The sequence below is a fragment of the Epinephelus moara genome, chromosome 14 (assembly GCF_006386435.1).
Source record: "Epinephelus moara isolate mb chromosome 14, YSFRI_EMoa_1.0, whole genome shotgun sequence".
Taxonomy (NCBI): Eukaryota; Metazoa; Chordata; class Actinopteri; order Perciformes; family Serranidae; genus Epinephelus; species Epinephelus moara.
In genome coordinates, this window is record NC_065519.1 from 41,800,059 (window position 1) to 41,821,141 (window position 21,083).

At 40.7% G+C, this 21,083-nt stretch overlaps 1 protein-coding gene across 1 annotated transcript in view; it reads left to right on the plus strand.

Moving 5' to 3' along the window:
• gabrb1 (gamma-aminobutyric acid type A receptor subunit beta1) overlaps positions 1-21,083 on the plus strand; it is a 96,735-nt gene that overhangs the window by 44,545 nt on the left and 31,107 nt on the right. The window contains exon 4 of the mRNA XM_050062347.1: positions 9,028-9,248. Within this exon, the coding sequence (XP_049918304.1) occupies positions 9,028-9,248 (221 nt within the window). The remainder of the gene's footprint in view (positions 1-9,027; positions 9,249-21,083) is intronic.

The window sequence follows — 21,083 nt, forward strand, 5'->3', positions numbered from 1 at the left end:
TATATATATATATATATGTATGGTGGTCACTGGCTATTCATGGGTGGGGATGTATTCTAATTACTGACTAGCGGGAGCTCGCAGTCAGTTTATGAGTGATTGGCATTCATAAACATACACGTTTCTATGATCAAATTTGAGTTTCGCACGGGGTTCATGAATCGGGCGTAGGTTTTAAGTACCAAAGATTTTTATGTGCAAATCTACTCACAGATTTAATGACATTAAGTCAACGAGACTAAGTGACTATAGCGAAAGTTAACCCCTCTTAAAACTGACAGAATTTTTGTTGCAGTAACAGCTCTAAGTCTTTCTGGGTAAGCATCTACCAGCTTCGCACACTGTCTGAAAGTGATTATCCACTGTTCTGACAGATTTGCTCCAGGTGGTTCAGGTTGGTTGGATAAAGCTTGGGACCGGAGTTTTCCAACAATACCACAGATTCTCGATCAGATTGCGATCTGGACTTTGACTTGGCTATTGTAGAAAATTCACCGTTTTGTTGTTTAACCACTTATGTGTTGCTGTGGCCTTCCCAAGCTTGTCCCAAGCTTTATTTTATTTTAGCAGACTGAAGCAGGTTCTCTTGCCCAGCCCCTGCTGAGGAAAAGCTGTTGTGTTGGGATGGTGTCTGTTGAGGAATGGGCAGTGTTAGCTTTGCACCATACCTTTAAGTACTGGCCAAAAAGCTGTGTTGGTTCTAATCTGACCACAAAACCTCATCCCACATCTGAGCTCCGTCACTCTCATGCTTTCTGGCAAACACTGGACAAGCTTTGATCTGGTTTTCTTGAGTGATTGCTTCTTCCTGGCCACCCTGCCATACATCCCATGGATGTATAAAGAGAACTGGATACAGCGATGAAGGCAGGACCCATTCATTCCTATTAAAGTTGCTCAGTGGGCCATGAAGCCAAAAACATTCAACTGCAGCTCTAAAATTACCCAGACAATCACATCATTGGGCCCACAGAGCAGGCGCACTAGAGACTTCTGCCACCTGAGCCAGCGACTTCCAGTTTAGCCCTCTGCTTACTTGAATGGGGATAAAATGATTTCATTTTGCGGGGCGTCGGTGGCTTAGTGGTAGAGCAGGCGCCCCATGTACAAGGCTGTTGCCGCAGCAGCCCGGGTTCGACTCCAGCCTGTGGCCTTTGCTGCATGTCACTCCCTCTCTCTCTTTCTCTCCCTTCACACTTGTCTGTCCTATCAAATAAAGGCTAAAAAAATATTTGAAAAAATGATTTCATTTTGCAACTCATCTAGACTCTCCAAATGTTATAGGACTGAATGGAGCAAATCCTGATACTAAAAGAGGTCATTTCACTGAGGTTGTGACGCTCAAAAAAAAACAAAAAAACATCATCCACTGATTAACAGACTTCTCTTTCCCAATGCGAGTCTATGGGAAAAAGTCTTTTGGGGGTGCAGGGCATCACATGACGGACTCAGTAGTTGTGATGTCACTGTTTGACCATCACAAAAATTGGCTTCAAAACCTGGCGCACTTCCAGAGGGCCGACCCCGCACAGACTTGTTTTATGCAAAGCTCTTAACATGTAGTGGAGCGTATGCCTTAAAGTGGCATTATGGACAGTCTTTGCTGTGGTGCTTTCCAGCTCCTTCAGGATTATCTTTGGTCTCTTTGTCTCTCTGATTAATGCCCTTCTCACATGGAGCTTGAGTTCTGGTGGGCAGCCCTCTCTTGGCATGTTTGTTGTGGTGCCATATTTTCACATTCTGTAATAATGGATTCAGTGGTGCTCAGTAGGATGTTTAACATTTCAGATATTTGTATAACCCAACCCTCAAATGTACTTCTCCAGAATTTTGACTAATACAATACCAATTAATACAATGTAAAATGCCATAGACTTGTGCTAATAATGTTAGCATGTTGTATTGGTGGGGGAAATGTGTCCAGATAAAGACAAGTGTTTGTCTGTGAATGCTGCGAGTTATAGTGAAGCTGATTTGCGTGCTTGTGTTTGAAATTGTCTCTATTAAGCCATGTTTAATGTGTGTTTTGAATCAACTAAACTTTACAGCACTTAACACAGTCCTCCACCGCCGACTAGTGTTTTGGAGGTGTAACTGCAGAGTGACACAGACACACCACCGCAGAATTAAAAATAACGTGCAGATTTTTTTCCCCCACGACTAATCGATTAGTTGAAGATTATGTCATCTTCAGTCGACCAAGATTTTCTTTGGTTGACAACAGCCCTAGTGCTATCCATGGAACAATGACTGTTACAAAGGGCAACATAAAGAGGGTTTTACAGAAAATATTTCCAATTATTTCTTTAAAAAACAAAACATAGTTGGGAATGCCTGGAAAGAGAGAGCATGAGTGTTGTTCCTCCATCATGCTGAATGTATGCAGGCCACCTTAATGTGCTGTGACACAATGCATTTCACACACTGTACAGTGTGATAATTGAAATGTAGTGTGAGAGCGAGGGACAGCCGCAGAAACACATGTTCCCTGAGGCTCACACATCACACATCAGCTTACAGAGGAGCAAAACAAAAAAAGAACAAAGAGACAATTCGGCACGTTAAAGCTCCTGAAAATCCTGTTTTTACCCCTTATTTTAAGGGGTTTTGTGCTGCACTACCTGACATCACCTGTCAGTCATGGTTTGCTCCATACACTGGATACTGTCCTCTAAAAAAAACAAACAAAGAAAAAACAGTACCACTAGTTACTTGCTTAAATGCCTGAAATGAGTTTGGTCATGTGAATTGTGACTCCGGTCTGTCAGCAGCAAAGATAGAAGGTGAGCGATGTTCCTACAGAACCACAAAACCAACCAACCAAGGAGGTTGGGGTGGGCGGACGGGTGACCAAAGCATCTGACCACTGTTTGTAAACATGTGAACACACTAATTTAGCATGGAAATAATATATAATTTCACATAATATATCATTTTATTCATTGGTTTATATTAGGGATGCACATATTGGCTTGTTTGCTAATAGCTAATATGATATAACAACTTATTTGGTCGATAACCGATATCAATATCAATATATCCACTTTTTTCTCTGTCCGATTTTAGTGATCGTCAAGTCTCTTCTGAAGTGGACATTATATTATGCATGCATATTCTTATCGTGATGGCCCACCAGCAGATGGAGACATGATATAGAATGATTTTCAATGTATGTAATATTTATTCATTGGAAAAAAAACAAGAAAAAAGTACATTGGCCGATCCTGATAGTTCATTTTGAAGCCGATATCAGCAAATACAGATGACGTGCTGATATTGTCGTGCATCCTTAGTTTATATTTCTTAAGTTGGAAATTTAAACGCTTGCTGTCCACCTGAGTAGACATGTTTTTCATGCCTAAAGAGACAATAGGACATTACAGAAATACTGACGCTTTTCTGAAATAAAGAATACAGTAGCTCTATGTTAAACACCTCTAATTGTGTTTTGTACTAGAACTTCTACCACATCTTGTAACACTGAAGTACCTGAATTGTGAGTGTTTCCAATAAGGAAAACAGAGCTCCCATCCAATACAGCTGCAAGTGATGCAAATCAATACTTCTATTTTTAAATGTCATGTTTGTCGAGTTTATCAAGTGTAAAACTCGTTTGACCGTGCAGTATTGACATTTTACAATTCATTGTAAAAAGGAATTATTGGGCGTGCTGTGATGGAGCATGTGGTGCAGGAGACAGCTGTCAGATTATTCAACCCAAAAAAGTGGAAGACGTGTGGCTTTATTGTTGTGGTAACACTGACTGGAAAACAGATATTCTTGTCAGGACTTTCATGACTTCATGATGCGATGAAGATGTGGAGGAGTTTGGGAGTGGATGGATGTGCTGACCACAGGGCTGCAGCAGGAACAGTTGAAGGGTTCAGGCTGATGAGTTGACAGGAGCCACTGAAGGGCAGGTGAAGGAGGGAGCTCCGTCTCTCTCTCAGGAGTAGTGGAAAGAATTGGAGCGAGCAGGCCACTGACTGTTCCCGCTGCCTAATAAGAACTGACGTTACACAACATTATCCACCTCAGCAGTCTGTGCTGCGGCTGGAACAAGTTATTTTTGAAAAGAAGGTACAGACTGCATGGAAAGATGCGGCACTCTGCCCTGTGACAGCCCAGACTGTAAATCATGGTGCACAACTCAACAATGCACAGGGATCCTTTGTCTTTCTCACAGGATTACCCTCTGAATGCACACATAGTTGACTTATTGCTTAATACTTATATTGCCAACCCTCTCACTGTACTAACTCTACTGACCCACATGACCTAAGCCTGATGATAATCTTAAGGGGCCTGCCTGGAATTTATCCATTTAGGGGAGAAATTTTGTTAAAGGGTAACTTTGATATTTGTCAACCTAGACCTATCTAACCGGATCAACCATTTTTGAAATTGGTCCAGTAGTGAGCGAGATCACTGCAGTCTACAGTGGTAAAACAGGCTGTAATGGAGTCCCTGCGGACAATAGAGTACTTTTTACATCCACTAAAAGTGCTTGTTTTTGTCACTGACAGGCTCAGATTGTTGTTCTAAGTGTCTGACCACATTTTTAAAGGATCCCTGCAGAGGTCTGCCTTTTTGTTAAAGAGTAAATGGACCCGAAATCACTATCATCAAACCAACCGGACTCCGTTTAAACAAACAGTGATTTTATCATAGTTTACACACTTCATTATAATTTGACAGATCCAAAATAAAACTCACAAAAAACCTCCTGGTTTGTCTTTCCACTGTTTCAATAATCACCATTTGGTCGAAATAAACCCTAAATTAACCCAGTTACATGTGAAAATACGCAACGTGTTCTCATCTCACCGCTTTATCAGTGGACCCAAACATCAAAATATGATGTGCTTGGTATCCTCCTGCGTCAGTTCTGCATGATCTGGGACCCAAGTCAACATATGTTTGATACATGCATCATGTCTTTTCAAAATTCACATCTGGTTTTACAGGAAATGTACAGTTTCTGCTCGTTATATGCATACAGTCTTTTTCAAAATCAACTTACAACATTAAGGAAAATGCCTTGGATATTTTGTGGCTATCTGATATGCTGATATATGACAACTTATTTGGCCGATAATTGATACCGATATCGATATATCCACTTTTTTTCCCCACCTAATTTTAGTGATAGTCAAGTCTCTTTCGTAGTGGAATTAACATCATATTTTGCATGCATACTCTTATTGTGAGCAGATGGAGACATGAAACATGACAGTACTCTTCAGTGTATGTAATATTCATTCATTGTGCAAAATAAGAAAAAACTTGAAAAACATCATGGCTTGGCTTAAAATAAGTACAATTGTTACTAACATCATGTAGCATCACGTGACATACATCATGCAACATGCACATCCTTTCCATAAGTTGTCCACACTTATAACAATCTAAACTTGTCAGTGGCAAAAACAAACACTTCACAGCCTGTTTCGCTGCTGCTGGCAGCAGTGGTCTCGCTCAACACTGTACTAATTTTAAAAAATGTTGCTCCCATTAGTCACTTAGACACAAGAAGAAAACATTAGAATATGTGATTTCATTTTAGTCTTTACAATTTTCCAAAGCATACTTAATCATGACCTCTAGTTTAACAGTAGGGTGGTACAGTGATGTACCGGCAGAGCAAACAATTCAATAAGTGAGTGGGGCCAAAATAACCAGGGGCCATGTTCACAAACATTCTCTCTCAGAGAGCTGTAAACTTAGCTTCAAAATATCAGGCAAAGAGTGTCCAGACCTCTGAGTAAAGTTTGAACTGTCACAGTGTTTTACACACACAGAATTCAGGGTGGAATATAGGGATGTTCTAATGGAGTTCTTTTGGCCCTGATCCGAGATCCTTTAATACTGAGTGTCTGCTGATACTGAGTCAGATCCAAAACTTATCTTTACCTAAACGGTAATGAAATATGTATCTGACACACCTTACTTTTACAGAGCTTTTTCATCCAAATTCATCCAGCCCAGTCTCTAGGAGAAACTGTCGGCAGTGAATGTTTCTGCAAACCATGAATATGTTACATTTTCGTACATATTATCACTGTTTCTAAAGTGACATAATATATAAGCCGACATTGTCATCAGTAGGTGGAGGGGATGGCTGATGGCTTGTCACCTAGGTAAGACGGCACTGTTCACGAGTAACAAAAAAGGATTGTGATTTAGCAAGTCATTCCTGTGACTCCCGTGGCTTTTAGGTACCAAACGTAGGTGTTTTATAGTGACCTGTAGCCATATTTCCAGCATCGTTTTAAGTACGAAAAGTTGTTTTGTTTTTTTACAAAGGCATGGCTGCTTTTCCTCCCGGGATGGTGGCACAAAAAGCAGTTGTCTTTTTTTTACCAAGGTGTTGCGGCTTTTCCTCCTGGGATGGTGGCACAAAACTTGGTTGGTTTTCACTGAGGCACCTCAGCTCTTCCTTCTTCTGGCACGGAAAAAAAGTTGTGTTTAGCAAGACACGCTGCTTTTCCTCTGGGGATAGTGGCACAAAAAGTGATTGATTTTTACCAAGGCATTGCTGCTTTTCTTACCGGGATAGTGGCACAGAAGCAGTTGTTTTTACCGATGGTCACTGCTTTTCCTCTGGGGATAGTGGGATGAAGAGCAGTTGTTTTTTTTGTTTTTAGCGACACATCCATGCTTTTCCTGCAAGGATTGTGCCCCTAAAACAGTGTATTTTAAGCCAAAACATGATCTTTTACAACCATAACCAAGTGGGTTTTGAGCCTAAACATATTCGCACATTAACCATAGCGTTGTTAAAATGTAAAGTGTTAGCATATTCGCTACATAATAACACAACATACAAATACAACATATCTGTGTTTTGCAAAAACATACGCTTCCATATTTCTGTTTATAAGCTTAAATTATTAATATCGTATGAATGAAAATTTAACTGGAAAGATGTGCCTTCTGAAACTAATGAGACAAAATCACCTAGAGAAAAGACGTATCACTCTGTAGAAGATGTGGAATCTACAGTCCACTCCTGATCATACAGTGGTTTTACAGAGTGGGGCGTCTTCCCTCACAAATAATATTTAACAGACACCAGTTTCAAAGAATACTTGAACCTCACCACAGACTAATTTAATTTTGGTCACTTATCAAGTTAATCTTGGAATTAATGTTAAATAGTTATGTGTCTTTCTTTGTTCTGAGTATTATTCAACATTACCTTTGTTTGAATTATTTAGTAAAGTATGTATTCTGTTGTAGCCGCTCAACAGTGAGTTTAGGATATTTCCCTCAGTATAATATTATAGGAACTGTCAGTCTGAGTCCAAAAGGCTCAGGTGCTACTGCAGCAGTCAAAATCATGCACTGTAGACATAATATTCATAACACACCTACATCAAGTCAACACACCCAGCTGGGTGAACAGCAGATTTTGTTACAGTCATCGCATTATAGGCTGTTACTGTCAGCTTGAGTGACCAATTTAAATGTATAATCCTTTAGATCTGCATTCCATCAAACCACATTTTTCATACTATTTATGGCAGGCATTTTTCCAGCAACAACATTATGACATTCTGTTACATTCTGTAACTCCATGTATATAGGGAGTTCAATCTTTCTCACATGGGACTTACACAGAACAAGGCAGGACCTGGCAGGACCTGATGAAGTCTAAAGCCCCTTAAGACACTTTATTTCATATGAAAAACCATATAGGAATGAGGAGTTTAGTTCTATCATATCTGACAACACTGTAGTTGTCTTTTCAAGTAGTGTGCTTTTTGTTAATGTGACACAATGAACTCCTTCCATCCCCAGTTCATGATCCTCAATAAAAGCTCAGTTCTGTGGTGTGGCTTTGAAAACCTAGTGATGAACTACACATGGCAAAAACTTAACTTTGACAAAAATCAAGCTGACTTTCAGTAACTTTGATCATGAAAAATATTATCAGGCCTGAGAAAAGACAGTTGCAGTTATCTTACTTGCTGGAAAAAAAAATATGAACAGTATGAAGTCATACCTGGACACGGACCCTCGAATTCTTGCTACTGTATGGTTTTAAAATTACAGAACGCAGAATTTATTGATTTAATATGCCTGTTAAGGTGTAGAGTCAGAGTTTAACTGTGTGATTTCTGACATGGATTTTGTTTTTCAAAGACAAAGAGTTATGATTGAGAGCGAGACAGTTATTTCAGTTTTGTTAGCCGAAGGATATTCAGGCACTTCCAGTCATTGATATGTTGATGCAGATACATAGAGAATTTATGTGGCGATATTCACTATTTAGAAGAATAAGGTACAATTGGGTGTTGTCTGCATAGTTATGATACTCGATTTCATTGTTTTATGTCATGTGGTCTGATAGAAGCATGTAAATGATGATTAAAAGGGACCCAAGGATGGAGCCTTGGGGAACTCCTGTTTTTCCATTCAGATGCATACTTGATTATTGAAACCAAATAATTCCTGTCCTGGAGATAGAATGTGAATTACTTTCAGACTGTGTCAGAAAGTCCAACCCGGTCTTCCAGTTTGTTCAGAATTACTGTTTTGGTCAGGGGTGTCAAAGCCAGCAGTAACTGAGACTGGGACTGAAATCTTTTCTCGATCAGCTTCTGGATGAATATCATTCCAAACCTTAATGAGAGCAGTCTCAGTACTAAAATCAGTCTTTTTACTACAGTAATTGCCAATGGTGTTAGTAACTGCCACCAGCAGGTGCATTTTATCATCGTAAAAGGTGCCTTTGTGCGTTGTTACCTGATGCAGATGTCCACTGACAAAGAGACACTATTTGACAGGTTCAGTTGTTGGCGGCTGCATCAACAACTGCCATCGGCTCAGTCTCAGTACTAAAATCCAGGTTGAAAGTTGTCAAAATAACCATCTGAGGTTAATAAGTTACTAACTGCTGATACTCAACACTGAAACTAAAGTCAATTCTCACAGGGATAGAAGAAACCAAACAGCACACAGGAAATTGGCTCGTCCATGTTGATGTGCTAACCCTCCTCTTATTCTGTGTCATTCCCGCAGGACTACACCATCACCATGTACTTCCAACAGTCCTGGAGAGACAAGCGCCTCTCCTACACAGGCATTCCTCTCAATCTCACCCTGGACAACCGGGTGGCAGACCAGTTGTGGGTCCCTGACACCTACTTCATTAATGACAAAAAGTCTTTCGTCCATGGGGTGACAGTAAAGAACCGTATGATCAGACTGCACCCTGATGGAACTGTGCTATACGGTCTCAGGTGAGAGCTATTTCCATTCTTCAGTTTTGATTTGAAGTTCTTTCTTGTATGTCCACTGTAATTTTAAACTGGAACCTGGGACCAATAAAAGGGCAAAAGCAGGACTTTTTATGTTATTTGGTAGATGAGAGAATTAAGAAGTTGTTAAGGGACAACAATGGAAGAAGTGGCACAGATGCTATTGCTTTTATTTCACATCAATGTGGAAAAATAGACAGGAGGTCTGTGTCAATGCGGAGGTGTAGATCAGCCTACGCCGGAGGGTACAGCGTTGATTCTACACAGATGTATTAATCCCACTTAAGCCCAAGCATGATGGGTTTTTTTAAAGTAACCACATACTTTTGTTGCCTAAACCGAAGGCAGTTAACCTAAAAATTAAGTTTTTTACATACATTTTAAATATATTTTGAAGAGACTGTATGCATTTAACAAATGGAAAGTGTGCATTTCCTGTGAAACAGAAGTTAATTTTTAAAAGGCACAATGTGTGTAATAAGCATAAATTGACACATCGTCCTTGAGATTGCAAAACTGGCAATAGAGGATAACTAGACCTTCATAGTTCGTCTTGCAGGGCCACTGACCAAACATTAATATATGACAAGTTGGGAGTGAGAATGTGTTGGAATATATCCATCTCTTGTTGAGTTTACCAGTTTTTATTGATGATAAGTACCAAGAACAAAGTTCCACAAACTCTGTGACAGGAACATTGCATTTCCTATACCCGCTTCACAATAAAAGCTTCCTACTGGTTTTCCAGTTGAAAACTTATACTAAAAGTCAGCAGGAAATGTTTTGTGTGCATTAAACTACTTACCACTTGTTAATTCTTTTGGTTGTCTCAGGTTTGGTTATCAGACTGTTGGGAGCTGAGGAGTATCAGCATTTTATTTAGATCTGTTCACAGTGACACATTACTATTCCTGACTGCTGTAAACCTCGGAAACATGTGCCATAAATTGCTTTCACCACAGCAACGGGAAAATATCATCTGTCAGGTCAACAGACTTTCCTGTGACATAACTGCATATTCTGGGATTTTAGAAGTACTCTAGTTGATGTAGTGAATGTAATTGTTGCCTTATTTATTGGTGGAATGTACAAAATGTAAATGAGCACATCTTGCGGCAACTTTGGCCCATCCTCAGGGCACCCCGGGGTGACGCAGCACCCACTTTTGGAAACACTGCAGTAGGGAGTGCTACAGTATATCATGATAAATTGGCACTCATTATAGTACCTGTCAGCTACCCACACTGTAAACTTGGAGCTAAGTGTTGTGTAATGAACAGTAAAAAAAATGTCTCGCTTTCAAGCAATAAGACTTTCTAACAACTCTGGATTAATGAGTGCATGAATGGTTACTTCACATTTTAAAGCTGATTGGCTTTTTCAAAGAGTGGCAGTAATAGAGCTTTATTTCCCACATGCGCGTGTGTGTGTGTTTGTGTGTGTGTTGGGGGGGGGGGGTATGTGTTTTTTCTGGTCCTATTTTCTCAAAACCAGAAACTGCTAATTAGAATGTGACTTTTGGCCATGTTTGCATGCAAAAACACTGCAGAATTCAGTAAGTAGCAGCTGATTAGCATGGAGAACATTCCTCAAAGGCTTCCATCAGAGGAGTAAGTGTTGCTCTGTCTGTGTCTCCTCTGGAGCTTTGAGGGAGAACCAGCTGGTAAATCATTTATGAAGCTTCTCCTGGTGCAGTGTACACACGGCCATGCCCTCTGCAGCAGAGCAAAGCTACGATGAAGTGAGCTGCGTGGAGTTAACTGAGGAAACAGTGGGCCGGTCACTGTCAATAATTCAGTCCTCTGAGTTCAAAGGCATCCTGTGTTTCCGAGGGAGAGGAATGATGACTTGACAGTTTTTCAGCTGAGAGATTTTTTTTTTAGCTTTGAGGCAAAGCTGCACATTTTAATAAGGTGCTGTGGCGTACATCAAGGTCTGTCCTAGATCAGCATCTAATTCTGACATTTCAGATCACTGTAGGTTATAATAAGAGTTGCAGTATTCATAGCGTCATTGACCATTCAAGTTGTTGGGTGTTACTTTATGCTCCCCTCATGTTCCCTTAACATATTTTTCACATTTATAATCATCTTAAATAAGCAAAAGGTTCTCAGTGTTGGCTTTTTGCCCATATCTCTGACCATTTTCGCTCTTTACCCTGACATGGCACTGCCCCATTTTTTCGTAGGATACAACCAATATTTTGGATGTCCCTTCACCTCCAGTAAATCAGTAAGGCAATATTTCATAGTTCTCCTTTGCTTGGTAAATCTGGCAGCCAATTCCATGAACTCACACTGCTGGCCCTGGGGAGGGAGTGTGGGGTGGTTTCTGGTGTTCCAACCTTGCTACTTCATAAAGAAATCTAATATAACTGAGTATATGTTGTTCTGTTGGTCTAATTTTCAATTCAGAGTATTGAAGATCACATTTACTTGGCATTGGTGGGGATCTTTGATTTGTAGTTACAGCAGCCCAGATTATTAGGGCATAGATTTAAATCAAGCGGCATCCTCCAGGACTGAGAAATGAAGCCAATGCAGAAGTGCCAAAAACTGCAGTTCCCCTAATGGCCACTTGAGGGGGACTCTAAAGGTGAGTCAGTCCCCTTTATACAGCCATGTTAAAATGCCCAACTTTAAAACAGAAATAAACATGTTTACAGCCTGGTACAAAAATCAGTTTTTGGTCTTTATAACTAATTTCAACATTCAAGACAACTGTACAGGGGGTGAATTTTATATAACTCACCTGTTTAAATTTTATTAAGTCTTTAAGTTACACATATGTAAGGGTTGGGTTGCTATGATAGCTTGTCTGAGAGGTGTTGCCACAGTCTATGAGTCAGATCCACCCCTTGCTCCTCTACAGCTTCACCCTCTAATCAAAATAGCGTCACTTCTGACTCCAAAAAACCTAGATGGTGACGGCCAAAACAACGAACTCAAGCAGGCCCCCAGGAAGCGTGCTAGGCTTTGAAGTCAGTTTTCGTAATAACCAAACAGTGTAATTACACCATCACGTGATGCCCTGCAGCCCAAAAAGACTTTTTTCTCATATATTTACATGGTGAAGAGACGTCTTTAAATCAGTGGCTGAATTTTTTGAGCATCAGGACCTCCTGAAATAACTCATTTTACTATCAGGATTTAATCCATTTGGTCCACGCTGCACAATTAAGTCATTTTATCCACATTTAAATTACGCTATATTAGCGCTATTCTCAGAACCCATCGGCTGTATTCGGCGTCTGACTTCCGGCAGACGGCGATACAGCCTCTGGGGGCAGACCCCCGAATTTTTTTGATTTGGGCGGCGGAGGCGAATTTCCATTTCCGACTTCCATTTATATATAAGTAAATATGCTGAAACATTGCGATGGATTCAGAGTTTGCAGTGACGCCAATTATGTTCCGCCTCGTTAGTTCACCGCACGGAGCGTTTAACCTGGCAACAACTGCAGCCGGCTCAAACGTGATTGGTCAATATCACGCGGACTACAAACAGCCTAGCACTGGAAACCAGGGCTCTTCCGCTCTTCTTCCGCAGGCAAGATCTCCGGGGTCTCCGGAGAGACTACCATAGCGCTAAACCTGAATTAGTCAAGTCTCTAGTGTGCCTCCTGTATGGGCTGCACAATGCGGAAGCAGTGCCGATAATCCTTGGATCGTCCAGGTAATTTTATATGGAGCAGTAAAACCATTTTTCATGCGCCACTGATCAGCTCTCACCGGAATTAAACGGGTCCCACCTCTAACGCTGTATCTGGGTCTCTTTATACATCCATGAACTCAAGGCTTTGGAAATGGGAGTTCACAAACCAATGGGTGATGTCCAGCAGCTACTCCATTATTTTATACAGTCTATGATTTTATTTTATTATTTATTTTTAAGAGGAAATAAGTCATCCTCAACATTTGTGTTCTAGTTTCAGGCTGATGAAGACAGTTGAATTGGACAACAATTGGATACAAAATGGGATGAGGGCTCTACAGGATGATTTTCTTCCTTGGCAACGATTATATTTTTTCCCAAATGTATCTCCTCAATATAATTTTCAGCCATTTTGTTATCTGAAATGGCTTGAAAAATAGTGCATATGGCTGCCATAAAATCTTCCCAGAGGAGCATGCGCCTGCACCCTAGGTTTGGGCTGAGCCCTGAATATCTGGCTCTGTACTGTCCCTCACAGGAGTCCCCTTTCAGATCTCCATTAACTGCCAACATAGGTCCAGATTCTTGAACACCCAAAAGGAATCTTATAACTGTATTATTGCAAATGCATAATAAACCATTTCTCTCGTCTCCTTAGTTTCTTTTATGTTAAGAAAGGTGATTCTGTTGTCTTGTGTTGTCCAGTATGTTTGCTACAGGTGTGTTATTTCATCTGATCATCCTTTACATTTGTTTGTATTTGTGTTTGGTTGACATGAACAGTGTGTGTTGATGGATTTGGCTCGCACTGATCAGCACCATCATGGTGCACAGGATTTGGTGATGGTGTGGCAGGTGGCGGAGCAGCAGGCCTCTTTTACAGTTGACCAGCATAGGAACATAACCAACATGGTTATCATGGCAACATTTCATTTAGAGGAAGGAACTGCGATGACTGTAAATCCTAAAGTACACAGCACCTGCCACAGCGCCCCGAGACACAAAATGAGACATGCTGTAATGATTTACTGTTAGACATGGCCCTGAGTGTGCCATACTGTATGATTCAGTGCACAATTTCCTCTTCACTTTCCAGCCATAAGGGACAAAAATATAGATTTAGTCATCAAGGTTGCTTTCAGTTATTATCATACTCTCATAGCAATATCAGGTAGCGCCTCTACTGTAGGCTACTGTTCATACAGACTGCCCTCCTCTCTGATTGGCAGAGCTTGTTGTAGCTGTAACCAGTCTGAGAGGAAGATCTGGAGACAGTACTCTGTGTTTTAGGAAATGTTTAATTTAATCTATATTTTAACCAGGTGACCATGTGTAATTATATTTCTGAAAAACAACACTAAAACTAAACTTCTGTCAAACATATGGCAGTGAAGGACAGTGCTCCTTTTGGTAAAGATGCAACAAAATTAAACATCATAAAGTATCAGGGCTCTTTTAATAGAACTAAAAACTAAAGCCTACCATACACTAGAATGCTTTGAAACAACTTTTAAAAGACTGAGGTCTGACACCTTCTCATATCTAAACACAATGTGAGTTTTTAGTCACACACTGTAAAATTTTACAAAGCCTGGGGATTTTGCAGGGTTACTATTTGCAAGACTACAACTAGATTCCTTTCCATTTCGTCACCCATGAATGTTTATTGGTCCAGTGCAGCGCTGTGCATTGTGGTAATTGTAGGTTTTCCATCTCTTGAGCAAAAGCAAATGCCACAACTCGTTCCATCTGTTTTCTCTGGTCTTGTGGCACAGCTTTCTTTAACTGAAAATTCCAATGTATAACGATTTCCCATGAATGTGGCTAATATGGCTGTATGGATTGTGCTAACTTTGTACTAAAGTTATGCAGGCCTCCTGTAACGCTCCTTCAGCAGCTGGTTGCCTTAATTCTTTGAATTTGAACAACTTCTACGTTCTGTTGCACTGCACAGAGGAAACCTGTTGTATTTCTGAGTGCCACTGCCTGTCAGCGCAATCTGCACTGAAGCTCCCCATTCACACACAGGGACTCAAACACCAGAGGCGTGACAAGCTGCCATTTATAGAGAAGTGAACCTCCAAATAGCAGCCTGGGGTCCCCCCCACCCCCACGACTGAAGACTGTCAAGTCTTCCAGCAGTGAGGCCTGGGGAAATTGAGAGAGGTTTGACTTTGTGTACAGATAAAACAAACTGGAGACAACCACTTCTGCTTGTTTCGATTCCATCTGGAAACAGCTGTTAGTATCTGAGCTGAACTCAACTCGGGAAAAGCACTTCAAACTAATAAAATAAACTGCTTTGTTGAGCACCAGTATAGTGGCAAGCCTTGGGCTCATAAAACTGCTAGGGACACCCCAAATAATTTCAGAAGCGTCCTGGCTGACTGACTCTAGATCTGTGCCTGGTTGACCTGACCCTGTTTATGGCAGTATTAGTTTTACCCTAGAAAGAGCTGCATGTCTGTACAGATCAGGTGCATCACCCTGCAGGATGTTCCAGTTGAGAGTTGGTATTCACCAAATGAAATGAGCCCAGGTGGCACACACACACACACACACACACACACACACACACACTCACGCAAAAAGAGAGAGACACATAATGACAGAGAGAGGGAGAGAGAGCAGTATATTAGGACAGACTCAGAGTGCTTTCCATTTAGGCCCAAACAGGAAAGAGCATGTTGAAAAGGACAGAGAGCAGTGGCTAGATTTGTCCAAAAACAACAGTGGCTGGCCCTGCCTTCATGGCTGAGTGAACACAGGCCTTGTGGGCTGTCCTCATCATTCCCTGTCTCCTCCAAGGTAAACACGATAAGCAGTGCTTGATTCCCCCCTAAGTCCGTTCACACACAACATATCCCTTCTGCCTCGCCCAAATCTCCTTCAATTTTTGATCTTTCCATCTCGCTTATTTACCCCCACCCCCACCCTCTTCTTTCTCCTCTTTTTAATACTGCCCTTGAATTTTCATTCCACCGAGGAGGCTGTTTCCAGATTGAGAGAAAACATTATAGTGATGAAAATGTCAATCCTTTTTTATGCTGATATTGTCAGCTTGATGGAACAACATCCATCTGCATCTGTGCCTGAAATCTCATGACGTGGCACACACCCATATGCTATCATTCAATATATCCATCAATAAAGGACAGTTTAATTATGCTTCTGTCGTGTCAGTTTGTGTTTTTCTCAGCAAATCCTAGTAAATGACAAAACAAGTTATGTGTCAGTTCCCAAAATGAAATGGCTGTTCCAAAAACTATGTCCATATGAGCAGCTTCTGTGGTTAGGCAGAGATTGTGGAACAAAACCGTTTGTTGACTGTTGGTAGGACACAGGATACAAAATCTTTCCACCAAGCTGTCCTCTCCAGGAGGGTTTGCAGCACTATAACATGCATCATTCTACTTTAAGCCTTTGCTTTGAGCGAGATCAGACACAACCACAAGAGGTCACTTGACAGAAAGACATAAACATGGCTAGTTTTTAATGTTTGAAGAAACAACCAATGCTCCTGTTTTTCTCTCTTTTTTTCCCTTCTTAAAACTCCCTATAGCCCCAAATCTGCATTTTGTTGTGACAGACATTGGACAGTTTTGACTGGCTAGATAAAAATAATAGAGAATGAGATCGTGATGTGGGCAGTAGAGGGCAACACAAAGCACTGTGGGACTTAACGGAAAATAGATAGAGACAGAGTACATTTAGATGATGTGGTTGAAAAAAGAACGACAAAAAAAGCGCTAGTACTTTGCATTTACTGATGCACTGTAAACCTGCAAACCAGAGCTGAAAGTTTCTGGTAATGACCTTTGCTAATAACAACCTACTTTCTGTTCTGTGATATTATTTCCAGAAAATATAACAATATAAAACATGTTTTTTATTTAAATGTACAAATGTAGTACCCGTCTTTTAAGTGTTTAACTATGACGAAACCTGCAATATTTTCTAACAAGCTTACTTGAACCCCCCCCCCCCCCCCCCCCCCCCCCNTGCAATATTTTCTAACAAGCTTACTTGAACCCCCCCCCCCCCCCAACCACATCACCAGTTCGTACTGATCAGAGCCATTTATTTCCTTTAGCTCGGACTGGTTAATGTAAAACACATCACTTCCTGTGCACCTGTGCTGGAAAGTGGCCACAGACACCAGATGCCAAACTCTGATATACTGAGAAATACAGAGAGCTTTCCCTGGCAGTGACAGAGTTAATCAGATTGTGTGAACTCGTTTGGCAAGAGCTTGAATGTAATGAACGTTCATTTATATGTAAAAGTCCAGCCCTCTAGCTTTAAGGTGGAAAATCCAGTGAATAGAAGGTGCACGGACTGCTGAATTTGCACATTTCAACTTGTAAAACAGACAATGTCCCTGTGACTTACAGGTTATGGACTCTGTCAGTCTGATTACATTATTAAAGACAAGTGATCTGCAGGTAATACAATAATATGCAGTAACACTTATCACTACTGTATATCCTGTATATATTATTACATGTAATCAGCACCACTTCCTCTCTATCTCCTCTGTCCTGAAATCATATTTTCAGATACTGGGAGGACATGTCTCTTTCCTCCACCACTCAGGGTTCAGCTTTTCACAGTTTGTGAAGGAGCTGGGAAGATTTCTCTCACACTGGCATGCTGCAGAATCATTATCCCCTGCAGGCTCCCACAATTATTCATCCAGTGTGCTCGCTGCCGACACAAGGGCTATATTTAGGTTTGCCAAAATGACCTCACCACTGACTGGCACATACACATTTTGGTTGTTAGTAGCTCAACACCTTGGGTTTGGCTTAGGAAACACATAACACACATATGGTCCATTTGTTTATAGATAGTCTTCCACACAGCCAGCAGCATCAGACCTCTTTGGCTGTGACTGATGGAGGATGGCTGCCCTCAATAGCAACAAAGATAAAAGATGACAGAGCAGGCACAGTTAAATCTGTGCTGCCGGGCCTGTGCTGATGCACACTTTATAAAAAGTCATAAGTGGTCACATGGTCACATGAGATGGTATCACATTAAAACAATTTGACATGATAGGTTATCATCTATGCACATATGGTTTGTGGACCTTTCACGTCCTTTAAGAGTGTGACACCTAAAATTAAACATTGCTAATTCTTTGCAAAGAAATGGAGGATAATTGTAAGGGCCCTTTGAAAAGGGCTATTTTACATTACAGCATAGGTTAGAGTGAATGAACTTGCTCATGCAGTGCCCAGCTATCACAATACAGCTCAGGCTGCTCTCATGCACTGTCAGTACATTTTCCTATGAAAAGTAGTCAGTGCATAATGTATGTAATGATGAGCCAGTAATTTATGCATAACCCACATATTTTGGAAGGCTGCAGTCACATGACCAATGCGCTGATGATAGTAAAGAAGGAAGCGATCTGGAGGGGTCCTCGTAAGCAGGCAGGTTGGAGTAGTGGATGGGTTGCAAAACACAGGACTTTCCCCTGTAACATTCCCCCAGGAGACCAGTGTTTGGAACTGTGTGGTCTTTAAGTGAACTTCATGTCATTTTAAGGTACGTCCTCACCATGTTTCTTTTCCTAAACCTAACTACGGTAACTTTACTTGCCTAAACCAAACCTCTGTAACTTTATGTTAATTACATAACTTTATGTTAGGTACATAATGTCATTCAGTGGACATCACCCATACTAGTGGTGAGAATGGCCAGACTCACAATATGATTTTATCATGATACTTAGGTCACGATACGATATTATTGTTATATTGTGAGTATTGCAATACAATATATTGCGTTATATTAGGACTTATTACTTTTTTGTTTCGAGGTGGACATCTAGGTTTAGTGTCACCAATTTACTATCTGACCAAATCTCTCTCTTTCTGTTCCTGATATATGATGTTGAATAATGGACAGAAAAGTGTTTTTCGCAGAACATTATGGTGTCACAGTGAAGTGACCTTTTGGACATGAAATGTCATCACTTAGTCATTTTGTAATATTAGATACTAGTGTGAAATTTTGTATAATTAGCATATACATTCTTGAGTTATGGCCAAAAACATGCGTGACCTTGACCTTTAGCCACCAAATACTAATGAGTTGATTCTTGAGTCCAAGTGGACATTTGTGCCAAATTTGAAGAAATTCCCTCCAGGCATTCTTGAGATACAGCTTTCAAGAAAAATGGGACTTACTGACAACCTGAAAACATTAAACGTCCAGCTACAGCTGAGGCTGACATGGAGGCGTAAGAAGAGCTCTGATCACAGTCCATGTATGAGAGTCCATATTGTTCAGACTTGTTTCCAGGACATGATCTTTATACCACATGTGACCCAGTTAGAATGTGGGTCATATGGAGTGCCCATGTGGACTTTGACTGGGAGTCCACATGGCCTGATATCTGGAGTTTCAACACAGGCTAAAATGATAATTTCAAGATCACTGTGCAATTATAACCAGCAAGGTGTTCAACACAGCCACTAACCAGCAAGGCCAATGCAGATGTAATCATAATCTGCCTACGCAGAAATCTGTACGAAAAAGGATATGATTTTGGTATTGAAAGCATTCTGGTTTCCATAGTCTGAGGAGAATTAACCACTCATTTTTGAGCAGCTGGTTAAAAGTCTGTGTGGAGAGGTGTAACACATTAGTCAAAATGCTTTCTTGGAAGAGGTAGTCTTGGCCCAGATACCTGCAGGTTACACTCGATCTCCTGAAATACTGGCCTTTACCCCCAGGGGCTTATTGTTGTCAGACTAATAGCTGATGGATTCCGAGACTGATGCAGAATTGCCTTGGACTGCATTTCTTCTGTAGGCTGCAAGGTCTTGCCACAAACAAAACTCTGCCTGGACAAATCATTCAAAAAGTACTTGGTTGTAGTTCCTCTCTTTCCAAGTATGCAGGTCCAAACTCCTGAGAACAAGAGGACACAGTATGTTCAATTTGCAGCTGGGACAACAGCATTGAGAGTGAGATGCAGGCAGTACACACCAGTCATCCTCACTGTAATAACAAAACTAAATTTAATATCATACACCACACTTCCACTGTTTGATTCCATTTATTTTTTTCATTGTGTGTGGGCCGCTCATACAGTGTGTACACATCTTACTTAGGTCCACATAGACAGCGCTATAAGACAATACTAACAGCTCAATAAAAACATGACCCTTAACTTTATCTCCTGACAAACCAGTCTGACATCAACAAATTCAATTCTAGGGACAAAATGAATCTTCCAAAGTGAAATATTTTATGATTAAACGTCAGTGTTACTGCCACACTTTTCTCCATTGGTCATCAGTCAGCGTATATTCAATTCAGTGGAATGATATTCTACGAATTAGCACCCCACAAATGACGTTACATACTTGATATAAAGTTGAGTAATTACAAAGAAAAAATTATAGAGGTTAGGTTCAGGCGAGTAAAGTTACTGTGGTTAGGGTTAGGAAAAGAAACATGATGAGAATGTACCGTAAAATAACTCACACAGCTTTGAACTCTGGTCTCCTGGGGAAAGTCCTGTATTTTATGACCCATCTACCACCCCAGCTGGCCTCCTTACTGGACCACTCGGGACTGCTTCCTTCTTTACTCCTGTCAGCACATTGGTCACGTGATTGTCGCTTTTCAAAATACGTAGTTTATGCATGAATTACTCATGATTACATTGTATATGTACGAAATTTGGTGCATTACCTTTTGTAGGAAATGTACAAACAGTGCACAAAAACAGCCTGCATCAAGTGACCCACTGGCTCAAGAGATTAAAGATTGTCCAACTAACCAGCTCTTGGAACACATCAAGGTCAATGAACTGGGTTAGAGGAGACTTGCAGAATGCTGTTATCAGAGCAATAGATGCCCATTGGCATCGGGAGAAAATTTTCCAGGTTTCACTTTCATTAGGTTTAAGTGCAAAGACTACATGGTTAGGTTTAGAAAAAACATCATGGTTTGACTTAAAGTACGTATGTTACATGATGTACATCACGTTTTCCTTAATGTGATATACATCACATATTTAAAATAACACTGACTTTTGGTTTCACACAGGACACAAACCCTGGTGCCCATTTGGCCCATCCACCACCATGACCTCCCAACCCAAAACTTTCTCACTCTTTATGCTACTGTTGCATGAGCTGA